The sequence below is a fragment of the Zymoseptoria tritici genome, chromosome 15 (assembly GCF_000219625.1).
Source record: "Zymoseptoria tritici IPO323 chromosome 15, whole genome shotgun sequence".
NCBI lineage: Eukaryota > Fungi > Ascomycota > Dothideomycetes > Mycosphaerellales > Mycosphaerellaceae > Zymoseptoria > Zymoseptoria tritici.
This window is the reverse complement of record NC_018204.1, coordinates 258,999-274,048: the sequence shown is the minus strand read 5'-3', so window position 1 is coordinate 274,048 and position 15,050 is coordinate 258,999. Positions and strand designations below refer to the sequence as shown.

Genomic DNA, 15,050 nt, shown 5'->3' with positions numbered 1-15,050 from the left:
AAACGCTGCGAGCGCGATGCGTACGTATGCCCTGGATACGTTCGTTATCGTTATGTTTTCCGGAGCGCTCGTCGGCCGAACGCCGTCCAGGACATCGTAGAAGGCATGGCACAATTTCGACTTTGAGCAGTTCAAATCGGGTTAGGAGCGGTGGGAGATGTTGTTCGACTTTCGGTTCCCGTTTGGTTGAGGCAAGACGCAATAGATCCGTGCCCGTGCGAATTCTCGGGAGGCGTGAAGCGAAACCAGAATAGTGAATGATGACGACGTTTATCGACACATTGTGCATCTGGACGGTAGCAAAAGTGATTCGGTGAAGACGTCGTTCGAGTTTTTGTATAGCATGAGCTTCAGTCCAGTCTGTATTCGAACTCTGTTGTGGCTCGCCGGAGGGTATGAAGCCTTTTGGAAAACCTTTCTTCTCTCATGGGTGCTCGCAGAAAACTCGACGTATGGACACGATGCGGGTGTCTTGACATAGCAATAGTATGCTTTTGACTAGATCCAGTTTCGCACTAAGGAAGAATTCGTGAGCTAGCATCGAGTGGCAGAATTTGTTGAAGGTATAACTTCGAGAAAAAGAAATGGAGGAGGACTTGACTTGGAGAGAGGGATGCTATCGATCGAGAAGGGCCTCGCCAGTAGAAGTTGTCGCAGGGGATGCTGACCGAATTGAGGTGTTAGCAGACTATGGACGTGCGAGGCCTCTTTTGCTGCTCCGGAGCCGACGCTAGCACGAGCAGACTTGGAATGTTTGTTTGGGGAAACGTCCTACAGCTCAAGACGACGCTCCCGCTCTCTCGCTCATCGGCGCTCGCGGCTAGTTTCCTCGTCCCCGGCTCTGTTCTTGTCATCGCTGTCTTTCTGCTCGTTGCACCGACTTTTTCATTATCACCAGGAACGACCTTGAGGAGTTGCTGGTAACCTTGTGCTGATTTCCTTATACTACTTGCATGTGCTGCGACTGGCATTCTTCTCGCCGGCCAAGGAGGCATGTAAGCTCGTCTAGTGACAGTGTAGATTTCTTGCAGTCAGGTGTGAGATGTTCGCGACCACGAGGGAGATGGGAGCTTGAGTCGAGTTCGTATTAAGCGAGGTTTCCTCATGGCTCTGTGTGCTTGCGGGAAGACAAGACCAGAGTCAGCGTAGGAAATGCTGGGCCGAGAGAGTATCACGGCAGGAGGCAGGCGTCGAGAATGAATGGTAGAGCGTTTTACGGGCGGCGAGTAGGATGCAGGGTTGTCATGTCTGGCGTAGGCTGTCGCGAGAGGATTCTCTTCAGATGATCCGAAATTGCATGCCCTGCCCGGAGCGAATCCCTTTCTTGAGCATACTGCCGATGGGTCGGACCACTCAACATCCAAAGCCGACGCTTGTGTACTAGCATAGACACTGAAGTTTGTGGTGGAGTTAAACCCGGGACATTGGACCCGCAGACAGCTTGAGGCTCACCCTCAAGACTTTGGGTATGATTGAAGGTGAGCGTGCGGTTGGACAAGTCTTGTTGGTTTTCAGATGAGCTTGAGCCTGCAATTGAATTCAACCTGGATTGACCTTCGCTCTATCCTTCTTGGGTAGCATGACCGTAATCTTAAGGATGAGTCTGGTGGAATACTTAATGCGTGCACTAGCACAGGTGCGAGCAGAAAAATGTCGAGGCTTTTGAGATGTTGATGAAACGAAGCCGTATCCCTTTGATGAAGGGAAGTGGATTCTGGAGATAGTTGTGGTGACCAAAAGACGACAGTGAAGTTGTACGAGACCTCAGAGACGACAAGCTGACCCGCCTTATTCCCGTTTCAATCCTCATTCCGACTTTGTTCGGTGACCAAAAGACGACAGTGAGGGTATACGAGACCTCAGAGACGACAAGCTGTCCCGTCCCACTCCTGTTTCAATCCTCATTCCGACTTTGGTCACAATTTCCCCTGGAAGCTTGCTGCGAGATCTTGGCATGGCACATTTTTGTCGACGACTGAGGAGGAATTTGCTCCAATTGTGCAGTGATTGAGATGCTTGCCTGGTCACCAGTGTTGCAGACCATCTTGAGCGATGCGGCAGCTGGCATCCGCATTAAAGATCCTTTTCCTCCCTCCGTCCCATTCTCGACGTGCTCGATCTTTTCGGAAGCAAGTCAAGGTCGACGTCCGGCTATGGCATCCCTTGTTGTCTTTCGATGCCGCGCCAGCTTCGTCCAAGCGTATTCATGCCCTTACTCTGGCCGAGCCGTTAACGGCTGAGGAAGCGGTCCTGCACGTGTTGGCAACGCAATAGGGCGCATGGTGACAGTGGCGATTGATATTGGTGGCATCAGTGGCATTCGTCCGGGCCCCGCTCCATCAGTGTTGCGAGTGGTTAAAGGGGCGTGGACGCTGTCTGCAAGGGAGGCGCAAGGACTTGTATCCTATCGTTCCAGGTACGAGGTTGCACTTTTGCATTTCGCGTTTCCCACAATCGCCAGCCTCCTCACGACCCCACGATCAGCTCGACTCCCGCCACTCCCACTTCCGCTTCCATTTTGTCCATGTCTTCCGACTCCAGTGCATTGGCCAGAAGTTCGAAACTCTTATTCTCTAGGACAGGCGACTGTGCTATCCGACCATCCGAGAAACGGCCCACAATCTCTCGCGGACGGCGCATTCATCGGACCAGACATGTTCCTGCAGACGAGGCCAGACGAGGCCAGACGTGGCGACTGGAACTGGAGGCTGTATAGCCCGCAGACTTGTCGGCTCATCGGAAGTCCGAGGGTGTAGTTCAAGGCACCTTGCTTCTCCGCCAACTTGCCGCTGAAGGGATAGCGTGGCAAATTGGACGGATTGGTGTGCTGGTCTGTTGTGAAGAGGATGAAGGTCCGCGAAGGAATCGATTGGTCGCGGTAGGCTCTTGGGCCGCTATCGAGTGTCGCCTTGATCGGTGTATCACACATTGAGATTCTCGAAGCCGAGGCGAGAACGGACAAGGAGACGGTCCCAGCAGCCCTTGTTACTGCTGCTGTGTGGTAGAAGCGTATTTCGGATGGGGCGGTACCTCCGTTTCGAGCCGCTTATACGGATGCCGTGTGGAGTTTGAGCTCGGGATCAAGTCGAGGCTTGGGTCCCGGTCAGAGTTCTTGGCCAACCCTTCCAATTAGCTCCAGCAGAATACCGAGGCTTAGACACAGACTCAACGTCAGCAGCAGGCTCAGTAGTTGGCCCAGCAGCAAATTGAGGTGCCATCCTAGCATCTGTCAGGGATAGGGCAAGTAAACTCATATTTGACCCACGGCGAGTGAACGCTCATCGTTGAAGGAGCTGGCAGCTAGGTCTTTTGATCTTCGGTCGATGCTGCCATGCAGACGAATGCCTGAAGACGGACTTGTTCTAGGTTGTTGACATTGATCGAGTCTTTGACGACATGAGACCATCGACATTGGGGCACTGCAGACCAGGAGCCAGAAGCAGTCCTCCGAAGTCGGATTCTTCCTCCATGGAGATCTCACTTACCTTAAGGACAACGTCAGGTATGTGCGTTTCATTGGCCGTGGTCCCCGAGCGGAATTTACAGCCATGATGCGGGACGAGTAGACCAGGACGAACGTAGAGGGTCTATTTGGTGTGCTGAAGGTGCTGCTGCTCCATCGTATCCTCCAAAGCTTGTATCATGCCTTGGTAAGAGCCAGCGCGCGGACGCGCTCATGACACTTCGAAAGGCTCCTCGTCGCTGTCATGGGCTGCCATCATACGAAAGCCGCGCATCATGATATTGAAGATGACCCAAACTTCCTTTGCGGTCATGGAAGTCGCTCCTGGCAGTAGCAGTGAATTCGCCATGCACGGTCGGAGAGGGGAGCGACATGGTAGCCTGAACGCTTGGATTTCGAGGTGGCCGATCGTTTCTGTACTTGGTATCCTTGATCGTTGAGACCTGTCGACAAGTGACCGAAGGCCCACGTGCCGATAGGGACCGTTGTACATCTCACATGACCGCTCATCCTTTTGAGACAATGCTTGTTTTGTACACTCGGTGAGCTCTTGCGAAGCGACCTTTCCAATTTGGTTCCTGGGGTCGTGTCCTCACACTCCGTCGCCTTCAGCTCTCCTGACGTTCGGTCATGGGTCGTAATAGCAGGGCTCCATGACCTGGCTTTGAATGACAGTAGATGGGCTCATTGTTGGATTCGCTCGCATGTACAGTTTAGCTCGCTGTCCGCTACGTGTGGAAGTTCGGCGGTTGAACTGAGGACAGTGATGGTCCAAGGAGAAAGGAGTCATCTGATATCGACGCAGTCGGTAGCAGGATTGAGATGAGTTGTTGTCAAGGTTCTGGTTGGATCATTTCCGGTCAAACGTTTAACCTACCTCATCGCCGATGAGTCCGAGAGTGCGAAAGAAGACCTCGAAACATTGCTCATTACTCTCAATGTCATCCACACCATCCTCCGTCGCACACCCGCCAGAGAAGGAGGCGTACAGGTAGTATCAACGGAAGATGTCATGCGTGACTCTGAGACGACGAAATGTTCAAGTCTTCCCAATCCTTACCTGTTCCGAACACTGTGCGTGCATCGTTGTCGAGCGCTTTTTCGGCTCCTCCTATTGCGCGTCCTTTCTCAACGGATCGTCTGAGGGTGGTTTTGTTCCAAATTCTTCTCTCTGTCACCAGCTCGCAGCGTGGTGATTTCGTTTGGTCATTCTCGAGCACTGGCCGTAATCGTGACCGTGTTGTGGGCCAGTCTCACTCACCCCGCCACCTCAAGAGTGTCAACGAATTCCTTGTCTTCCGAATGCTTCATTGGGTTGTGCTCATCTCTCTGATATCTCTCCTTCCCCTCTTCGGTGCCGTAGATCTTCACTTTCATCCCAGCGGGTTGCGACTTGAGCCGTCAGCGCCACGTCGCCCGGTGGAAAGCGTATCATCACCACCACCCAGTCCACAACGGCAGTTTTCGTGAGATCCGTCGCATCCTCTGAGGAGTTGGTCGCGAAGATCGAGTCCTCCACCTGAAGCTTTGAACAACTTGACCGCGTGCGTCTGATCCTCATCCTCCTCATCCTCCTCTTGTTCTGACATTTGCTCCTCCTCCTCGTCCGCAGATCCATGTTCACTCTCTCACTCGGCCGGAAGAGTCGTCGAGCTCTTGGTCACTGTGCCGTGGCGTGGTCTGATTCATTTTCGAATTCCGGGGCGCTGTGTGCGATCGGAAGTACAACGTGCCGCTTGACCACCAGACGCACAAGTAGCTAAATGGGAGGTTCACTGATGTGCGAAAACGTCCAAGATATCGCGACGACGTCGATGGTGGGCGCGACATTGGCGATGGGAAGGCAGTGAGCACGCGAAATTGCTTCAACAGAGCGCGAGCTTTCGTCGTCAGTCTCCAGGAGGGGACATGACATCTCTTGCGACATTCTCGGCCTCGGTCTGCATTGAATCATCGGTGAAGGCGTCGAGGTCGTGCATGGTGGTGTGCGATTCGATGGTCTTGGTGGAAGAAGGGCACATCGGCGAATACCAGTGTAATGTATTTGGCGTCAAGGATGGGAAGTCGAGAGTCGAGGCCCCGCGGTGCAAAGACGGGAAGATCGAAGCCAAGTCCCGTCCCACGATTTATCATGATGTCATCCATCGGTACGGCCGGCAAAGGAACGGGCCGAATGATGACATAAGTGCTCATACACATCTTTGTTTACTACCTCACGTTTCCAATAACAACACGATGTACAATGGCGATTCGGCTCCAGGAGCCCTACGAGGCTGTCCCTCCAGCCGACTATGTTAATCTCCGCGCCCACGCAAAGCTGCGGATCCGCCACCCCGGCTATGACGACGCCAACAACGAGCTGCTGAGTCTGGTTGCGGCCGACTGCGCCAGCGGTGGGGATGATGGCCTGGGAGTGGGAGGAGAGGAACAACAAGGAAATCGAGGACAAACGAGATACGGGATCCAGTATCAGCTCGTGCATGCAGCCTGCGCCATCGTCGCCGGCAACCGCTTCGACGGCGTCATCTCCCGACAAAAAGACTGGGACAACGACCACAGCTTGCCCCTCGACCCGGCCGCGCTTCTCCCGACCGGCGACTATTACTTCCACGTCCCAAATGAAAGGCAGCCTTTGCTCGGCACTGAAAATCCTGTGCTCAATCTTAACCCACCATATCCCGTCGTGCCCAATTTCCGCAGCTGGTCGTTCCCCACGGATCAGTTCCGGGACTCACCTGCCCTCCGCGCATGGACATCGACGACGATTGCGCCGGCAAGCGACGGCGATCAGTCAGCCAAGGAGCGAGATGTTTCCTGCCGTCTTACACACCATCATGAATGTGTCCAAATGGCGCACATCGTCCCGACCACCGAGGCCCATTGGTTCATGAGCAACGACATGGGCCGCATGAGCGTCAAGGACGGCAAAGATGCTATCGAAATCGGCAATGAAAATTTGATCCTACTTCGTGCGGATGTGCACACCATTTGGGACCGCTCGGATTTCAGCATTGTGCCCAAGATGGATACAACATCAGTAGGGAAATGGGCCGTTCACGTCCACAAGCTATCAGGCGAGCTGCACTACCTCTACCACAACCGTCCGATGCAGTCTCTTAAGGGCATCAACGGCGAACTTTTGTTCGCTCGTTTCGCCTATGACATTTTCCCAAAGCTGCGTGGCTTTTTGCAGCGAGGCGTGAAGCGCTGCTTACTAGTGTCGGGGGAATCGAAGTCTTACAAAGCCGAGGACTGCGAAACATTCTGTGAGCACCAGGGACGACATCGCAGCACGTCGCCGAGAAAGAGCAAGAGCGGTTCTCCGGCCAAAAGACCTCGCACAGATGACGACGAACACCAGGAGCGGGACAAGCGCGAGACAGACCGCGTGGGCAGTGAGAACGGAGACTCTGCCATCAGTCTACAAGACTGTAGCGGCTCATCCGATGGTCATGAGTCTGATGACCCGTACGGATACAAGCGGCGCGCGGATCAAGCCGACTTGGAGGAGCAGTTGAGTCGAGGAAGGAAGCGGGTGCGCCGAAATGAACCAGGTGTCCATCTCGATTGAGGTCTTAGCAAAGTCGTTGGAAGGGAAGAAGAAGCGGAGGCGATGACAAGTGTTGGTGGGGTTCATGCCGAGGAATATACTGGCGTTGGTTGGGAGGCGATGAAAGGGTCGGCATTCCCACTCAACGTTAGAAGATCTTGTTCTAACCTGACCTTGGCCGCCGGAAAAAATCAACTGGACGAGTTCGAACCGAACAACAATATTATCTCCCTCCCAAAACGGATGAAATTGGATGGATAATGTCTCCCTCCCTCAGCCATCAATCCCAACTGGAAGGTCATTGACGTCTCATTTGGTTCCATGTCTTCTCCACGGTTTCAATTCTGTTCCTTCATCCTTCGACATCGCCTCTCCAACATAATATCCAGCCCCAGCCCCTCGGCTCCAGGATCTCTACTCCTTTGAACTCCCCGTTTTTGACTCAGCCAAGCCACCGCCAGGGACGACTCCATTGGAATTCCCTCGCGAGATCCGTTATTTCAGATGGAATATGCCAACCCTCACATGGCTGCTCGTACCTTGTGCTGTTCTGGCATACTCCAAGTACCCAATCATCAACAGGCAGAGGATGCAGCGAAAGAGGTAAAGCAAATCCATGTCGACAAATGTCCAATCGCTCCTCCATTCTTGCGTAACAAGCAGCAGCAGCATCATTCTTTCGGTAACGAGCGTTCCCGAAAAGCATTGCTAGCCTCATGCGACAAAACGCCTTCTCGCTCCCGCATCAGATTTCGACATGGAGCCGAGCTTCCCACACTCTTGGCTTGTTCGTCTTTGCGGCTCGATGCTCCCCTTAGCAAGGAGCATCCCCAGTCGAATATGGATCTTGGCAATCTTGTGTCGCCCGCGTCGCATGGTATCCCGGATATTCCAGCCGTAGTGACTACCGCCGCCGTCGGCGACACCTCCTCATTCCTCCAGGCTGGATCCTACCAAGTACCGAAGCTGTACACGATAACTATGCCAAATTCCTGACCTCGCCGTTCGTCATATACAACATAAAACAACACGAGGGACATTGGACATCGGATAGAGGCGTCAGATGAGAGGGACGATTTCAAGACTCCATTCTGCGAGCAAAAACTGTCCTTGCCAACAGGGATACTGACACGAGTGAGAGGGAAGTGTTGAGGATTTGTGATATCGGTGACAAAAACCCACCCTCTTTGAATTTTCTTCCTCTACAAGTGCGAGTTGCTGGCGGCATCGACACAGCAGAGCAAATTCTCCCTGTCTTTCACATTGCTGATACAGAACGCTCCCGAGGATCAGAAGGGTACGATTTCCTTGTCTTCAAGCATCCCTTGGCCGTACTGCTCAGCTCCTTCTGCAGTAGCGGCAATCGCCTCCTTGCTGGTATCCTGCACGGCAATTGTTCCAAACCCCATCTGCCAGAGCGAATTTGACCTTGTTATTTCAATCCAAGCGATACTCCCCGCAATCCCTCTCCGACCGTTGGCCCAAGTTTTTGAACTCTGAAGAATTTGAGAGGTTTGTATGCCTTTCTTGTCCCGCGCCTTCACGATCTGTGACACCTGGCCATGGTACTTCTGATTCTGCTGGTCATACCGGAGCCTGATCGACTTTGACGTGTCTGCCGGTAAGATCGAGAGCAACAACACGGCGGACTTGAAACTCGTCTTCGTTTGACGCTGTGCGACTCGAGGCTTCGTGGGAGCGTTGACTTCTTGCGACCGCGCAGTGTCGTTCGAGGCTGGAACGGACTGCTGCTTTCCACAACACTGATGCTCTTGTGATTGCAGGCGGAGGCTCCGGCGAAGTTCAGCCGTCTGTTCGCAATCGATGCATCGCCAGATGGGGAGGGTCCGTCGTCCTCGTCGGGAATATGTCGCGAGGCGCTCCGGTGATCATGAGCGAGGGAGATTTGTATGCAGGGAGGACTTGAAGGTGGAGGAGGACTCGAAGGTGGAGGAGGACTTGAAAGTGGAGGAGGACTTGAAAGTGAGGGAGCAGATATGCCATGTTTCAGCGATGGAGTGTTGGGTCGAACTAGAATACTTCATGCCTGAGGCATGATCTCTTGGGAAGGCCAGTTTTTCTGACAACGCCGTAGGACTCTTGTCCTTGGCTACGACCAGCAATACCATTGTCTTCGCAAGCCCATGGAATCGCATGTTGGACGCCGAGGTTCGCACCCGTCTTCCCTGCCCAGAGAGGCTGCAGGAAGCCTCTCAAGAATCAAGATGCCATCGCCCGGATGTTGCGTACTCCACTACTCAAGACGGAGAAATGTTTCTGCCATCAATCTGCCTCCCTCCTGGTTGCTCGAGCAGCTCAAGACCCGGCAAGCGGCTCCTTGTCGCCGCTCGTACTCGAGGGGGCCTTCCTGCCGTGACAAGAAAGCTACTTCCAGACTTCCCTCGGAGAAGAAGAACTCACACAAATCTAAACTGGCCATCTCCAACTTCATTCGATCATTGCCGATCATCTCGCACCAAACATCGCATCACCCGACCAAACGGCGATCCCGTATCTCTCACCCCCGCTGATGGAGATCCGAGCCTTTGATCAACACTTCAAGAGTCCTGAGACTTGATGGAACGTATGCCTTGCAATATTCCGGGCATGGAGGGGCGAGCAACGGATCGTCAGGGTTCGGAGCAGAGTGGGCTGAGCCTACACGAAGCCGTCTCTGCCTCTAACCGTCGGAGAACAGCAGACGGTTTCAGATACTCATCTCCACTCCCACGCAGCCAGTCAGACAGCAGTCCGTCCAAGCTTGGAGACCATCTCGCCGTCCCAGCCCGCAAGCACTCTGGCCATGTCCAATGGCGCGTGACCGGCCCGTCCTGTGTCCTTTCTTCACGGTCGGGAGCTTCGGAGGTCAATCAATGTCTACGAAGTGGCAGCCAATACCGTCCTCTCCCATCAAAGACAACGTCATGTTTCGAAAAGACGGAGAGGAATACCCACATTCATCAAAGTCTTCCTTGTCCAAGCACACATTTCTGGCAATGCCCGACACCGACCCATTTGCCCGTTTGAACACGCTCTGTCAAAAGCTCCATGTGCCGGCACCGGAATTAAAGACCACAACCACAACACAATATCAAAATCATCTGGAATTTCGCAATGGTCCCAACAGCTTCCCACTCCGATGCGGACTACATTGGAGCGCCAATGTGAGGTCGGCTACACCTCAAGCGACTACAAATCCTCAAAGGGTACAGCTGGTTGAAGACATGGTCCCAGGCCTGGAGTATTTCACGAGGCAGAAAGATGAGCAGGATGCCCTGGAGCGTTTGGCAAAAGACAGAGAAAAGGTGGAACAAAAGTGCAACCACCGGATACCCACACGAAAGCACCGCGCGCAGAAGTCAGGGCAGCACAACAGAGACACCGTCCAGGGAGAAGCATCGAGAATTTCGAAGAACACTGGAAACTCAAGGTTCACCTCAGCGGCTACATCGACAGCAGTAGTATCTGGCCTTTGTCATGAGTTGGACGAAACTTCCGTCCCTTCTGCGACCACTATGTTCTCCAGTCATACAGGCGCTCCGTCACGATCTGGCCCAAAGAACAGGATAGCAGATCGGGCTGGGGTGGACGGTGACATGGCGCTCTGTTTCGAAAACCTGGAAATGACGGACAACGAGGACTCTGGCGTTGATGGGTGCGAGAATGAGTGATCTCTCCGGAGCTGGTTATGACTCTGTGGCTGATCAGTCCGCTGTGCTTGTGGATGCAACAGAATTGTCACAAATAGCCCAGGAACATGAATTTCAGCCTCTGTCCGCGAGATGAGAGAAAGACACCTGGTGGCTTCCAATAATTCACATTGATGACACACCGCGCATGCTGCGAGCGGGATCTCAACAACTATAAGATTGCAGTTGGCTGTTCGACACTCCACAGCTCTCAGATCATTGCGCTTCCTGGAGTTCTTCATCGGCATCACGAGCCCCAACATTGTGAATCGATTCTACCGACCTGCAACAACCATAGTCCGAGATCGACGAGCTCAGAGCACGTTAGACGCCTTGAGTGTCAACCGCGAGACCCCGGACCGTTTTGCGAACAATCGCTAACCCAGTCCGAAAACACGTCGGACGTGGTGACTGTTAACGACGACGCCCGGGACCGTTTGTAGCTCAGCCCAACACAAGCCATGGTTCGTCAGCTTCTTCGATCGCAGAGCTTCGCCAGGACCTATTCAACGACCTCTTGAACAACGAGCATTCTCCCGCAACGACCAACTTCTCGTTGGGCATTCGTGGCTGGGTCGACAGGGTGATGCCAGGGTCAATACCGGAGTCCATCCAAGCACCATCGGACACATGCTTCGCAACGACCGCACCTTGCCAGCGTGGAGTGCCACTTCGTAGGCTCGTCTGGGCCGCTTCGATCGTGGTGATACTCTCAGTTCTGATCTATTCGTTCAAGGCATCATTCTTCCAAGCGAGCGTGGATGACGATGTTGGATATCCCGAGACCCGACCCGTGCACATCGAGGTGATCGAGCTGTTCGCCAGATTCCGCGAGATTCAGCACGATGTCAACTTCGACTTTTCCAAGAGAAATGGGCATGCCTGTGCCGCCGAAGTACCCGCGGACATCTGCAGATTAATGCAAGAGGCAATTGGAGACTTGAAGAAACATTTCAACTCAGCACACCCGATCAATCTCGAGATCCAGAAAACGATGATCCAGGATCGTCAATGGATCCGTAGCTTTTCCCATGCGCCCAGGACGAGGCATTCGACACTGACTGACGACGAAGTGCGACAATACGAGACGAAGCGCGTCAGTTGGGACGAAGTGGCAAAACTTTGTGCCAAGGTCGTTAGAACGGAATGGATCTCGCAGAGCTTCTGGCGACTTTGAAGCCGCGCGTGGACAGGGAATTGGCCTTTCACGGCGGTCGGTGCCTAAGAAGCCCTCTTATCTATTAGGGTAAGATAGCATTCCAGGGCTGGGATGATTATAATGCTCTGCCCAGGATTCTGCGCTTTCTCGACATGCTACAGAAGACGTTTCCGCGACTCCACGACACTCACAAGGCGATTGGAGGCATGTAGCAGCATACGAGCGATACGTATGCGTTGTCTTCGGCGCCGCGGTAACTCCCTCTCGGCATCGGACTCCACAACTTCCTCCAGAACTACCTTATGTTGCTCACGTCGCTCAGGGACAAAATCGCGACATGCATCGATGCAGTACGGCCGCAGGCGGTCCTCCTGGAACGGGAAGTGAAGAGGCTTTGATGAAAGATGGAGCCCACCAAGTAAGAATCCACAAGAGCTCCACGGACTTTTCGGCAGCGTTTGGAAGAATGTGTGCCCGCTGCGATCGAGTCAGGGGGAGTGTTGCATGGAGACTCCTAACATCTTCTATGCAGCTGTCAAAGAGACAGCAATCGTGGCAGTAAACGTGCTGTCCGGCAGTTCAATGCCACAGTTCTCTTCAGTGTAGGTTGAGTTCTCCAGACAGAAATGCAGAATTCATACTCGTAGCCTTCGTCAACAAGCTATGGACATATGCTAGATCACTGCTTTCGTTTCGATGGACTCAGATCATGTCCTTTTCTGAGATCTTGTCCGGTTGCTTACGCTACTTGTGACCCTCTCTGACTCTGCCAATGTTGTTTCCGATCACATTCATTTCTCTCATCACCGTGAGTACATGTGCTATCATTTTTTTCCGGGAACGATTTCCTACCTAGTGACTTCTCGCCGCCTTCGTCGTATAGAACCTCTAGCGAAGTGAGCTCTTTGGCCCAAAACAAAGACATCTCTTGTGTTACAGACTACCTGGCATAATGCCTCTCAGTTCAGGGTCGACTTTGAATTGTATATGATCAGGTTTACATTGCTGAGTACAAACAAACCCGTCCGCTTGCCAAAGTCCGTCTCTCCCCACGACTAGCAACGACTGCGACCTAGACTATAATAAAGTCCCACCCCCACGTCCTCAATATACCTTCCCAATCCCAGCTGCCCATCTCGTCCGACCTGTCCATCCTCGCCCACACCTCTTTCACCACCATTTGCGTAGACGCCACCTTTCGCAAACCAGTCCGGGACGAAAGCCGATGGAAGATTTCGTCGATGATTTCCCGATGAGCTTCATCCCAGGCCGCGCATCCGATGAGGAACAAGGGCGAGAGCAACCAACCGTGGACATCTTCTAGGAAAATGCTGACGAATTCCAGTGCTGTATCGACCGCTTGCGAAAATTGCTCCGACGGGCAGGAGAGACGGATTGTACGGATGAGGTAGATGTATATGCAGGCTCGCCAGAGCATGGAAATGGGGTGTTGGGTGTTTTCGACATTATATAGCGACGGCCAGCTCCGTAACGCAGTGTCGATGGCGTAGGCTTCAACCATCAGCTCAGTGTTGTAATCTTCTGGTTTTCCGGAGGCGCGGAGGGTACGGGCTTGGTCTCGCAGAGTCCTGATTCTTGGAAGCAATGTGAAGAGGACATCCATCATGAACCGGCAGTCGCTGGTGGTTCGGTCACGTTCGCTGGAGGATTCGGGAGTTGATTGTAAGGAGTTTTTCAGTTTCCAAAAATCATAGTCGAAAGGAGTCGATGGGGATGTGAGGCAAGAGCAGTAGTTGTGGTACAGAATGAACATCCGGACTTCAACTTCGAGGGTGACATTGTGAGGCGAGATGGATGTTCCGCTTACTATCCATTTCATGCCGCCGAGGTGAGACTGAAAGAATAAAAAACAATCAGCACTATGGACAACCTAGCCGGAGGGAAACATACGCGGTCTTGTCCCTCACGGTGACCTTCACAGATGACCTGTAGATACAGGACAAGTGATTGCACCACAAGCAGCTTATTAACCTCGAGTCCGCCATTTGCTGGGCTTGCCGCTCGCTCAATTCCCTGTCTCAACAGCGACAAAGCTTGGCCGAAATGGTAAGCCTGCCGCAGCTTCCAGGCAGAGTTGGGAATCTCCTCGGCTGCTTGAAGTAAGGTCGCCGAGAGGGACAGTACACCATGCAGTAGTCCCTGGTGCGTGATAGTTTCCGGATTCAGAAGTTCCAGCAAAGGACTCGGATCGTCTGTCGGCGGGAACAGCATTGCGAGCCTCGGCTTGAGGTTTACCTCTCCGTCTTCCTGCGCAGTAGGAACTGTCTTGCTTGATCGCCGCTTGGGATCGTAGTAACACTTTGTGCCCATTTTGTTTATGATGAGATTTCCAGACCTCGCCATCAGCAACGCGCTGTGACTGGCCATGATCGGCGCGCAAGGGTGGTCCAGTGTCACCTCTCTCAAGTCAAGACTGATGGCAGACGAGTGTTGCACAGGTTCCAATGACGGGCCCACCGCATGCGCCGAGACGTCTCGTATGCAAGGGATTGTTGTTGCCGACGTTTGCTTCGTCCCATGCTGAAGTCGAATGCTTTGGTAGTGTGTACGGCGGATCCAAGAGTATCGGTGGTGACGGCTGCGAAAGAAAGTCATTCACATCCGGGCAATTGCAATTGCCTAATTCTCGATCACTGTGGTTAAGGATAGCCGAGCTGGTCGTTTTCCTCCCGACGTCCCACCACAGCACGAAATGCAATGCAGCGCAGATCTCCCCACCTATGATGATCGGATGGATGTCAACGACGGGCGAGGCGGGCGGAGGCGGACAATGGAAGCGGACAAAGCTGGGGCTGGCAGAATTTCGGGATAGAAAAGACAGGCCATGGCCACAACCAACCTCAACGTGGCACCAGCCGTGACTATTCACTTTGTCTCAATCGGCAGGTCCACCGCATTCCTCCATCTTCCGACTCCGCTGCCGCGCCACAGGTCATCGGCGACGTAAATGCTGCGCGACACTTTCCTCTCCTATACCGGCCGAGAATCTCGACGTTCCATGACGCACCATAGGCCTGTTGATGGAGAAGAAGTACCACCATTCGAGCGTTACGATCAAGACCGAGCCCGAGGAGGATTACAATAGCAGAGGCATATGGCTGCCGTGCCGGACGGAGAAGAACTATAGCGTCACGATCAAGATTGAGCCCGAGGAGGATGATGACACCA

At 53.4% G+C, this 15,050-nt stretch overlaps 4 protein-coding genes across 4 annotated transcripts; 3 read left to right on the top strand and 1 right to left on the bottom strand.

Annotated features, from left to right (window-relative positions):
- Nucleotides 1–5,705: 5,705 nt before the first annotated feature.
- On the top strand, nt 5,706–7,324 carry MYCGRDRAFT_111745 (uncharacterized protein; the record flags this gene model as incomplete). The annotated part of the gene is made up of 1 exon (XM_003847329.1): nt 5,706–7,324. One exon carries the CDS (start codon nt 5,706–5,708, stop codon nt 7,032–7,034), a length of 1,329 nt encoding a protein of 442 aa, XP_003847377.1.
- A 365-nt stretch (nt 7,325–7,689) lies between these two features.
- Nucleotides 7,690–8,391, top strand: MYCGRDRAFT_106610 (uncharacterized protein; the record flags this gene model as incomplete). Its single annotated transcript, XM_003847330.1, has 1 exon — nt 7,690–8,391. The coding sequence occupies one exon, from the start codon at nt 7,854–7,856 to the stop codon at nt 8,007–8,009; it is 156 nt and encodes a 51-aa protein (XP_003847378.1).
- Nucleotides 8,392–11,555: 3,164 nt separating this feature from the next.
- On the top strand, nt 11,556–12,213 carry MYCGRDRAFT_106608 (uncharacterized protein; the record flags this gene model as incomplete). The annotated part of the gene is made up of 1 exon (XM_003847331.1): nt 11,556–12,213. One exon carries the CDS (start codon nt 11,622–11,624, stop codon nt 11,877–11,879), a length of 258 nt encoding a protein of 85 aa, XP_003847379.1.
- Nucleotides 12,214–12,916: 703 nt separating this feature from the next.
- MYCGRDRAFT_97643 (uncharacterized protein) lies at nt 12,917–14,093 on the bottom strand (the record flags this gene model as incomplete). Its single annotated transcript, XM_003847270.1, has 3 exons — nt 12,917–12,933; nt 13,068–13,716; nt 13,773–14,093. The coding sequence occupies 3 exons, from the start codon at nt 14,091–14,093 to the stop codon at nt 12,917–12,919; spliced, it is 987 nt and encodes a 328-aa protein (XP_003847318.1).
- Between the last annotated feature and the right edge of the window lie 957 nt (nt 14,094–15,050).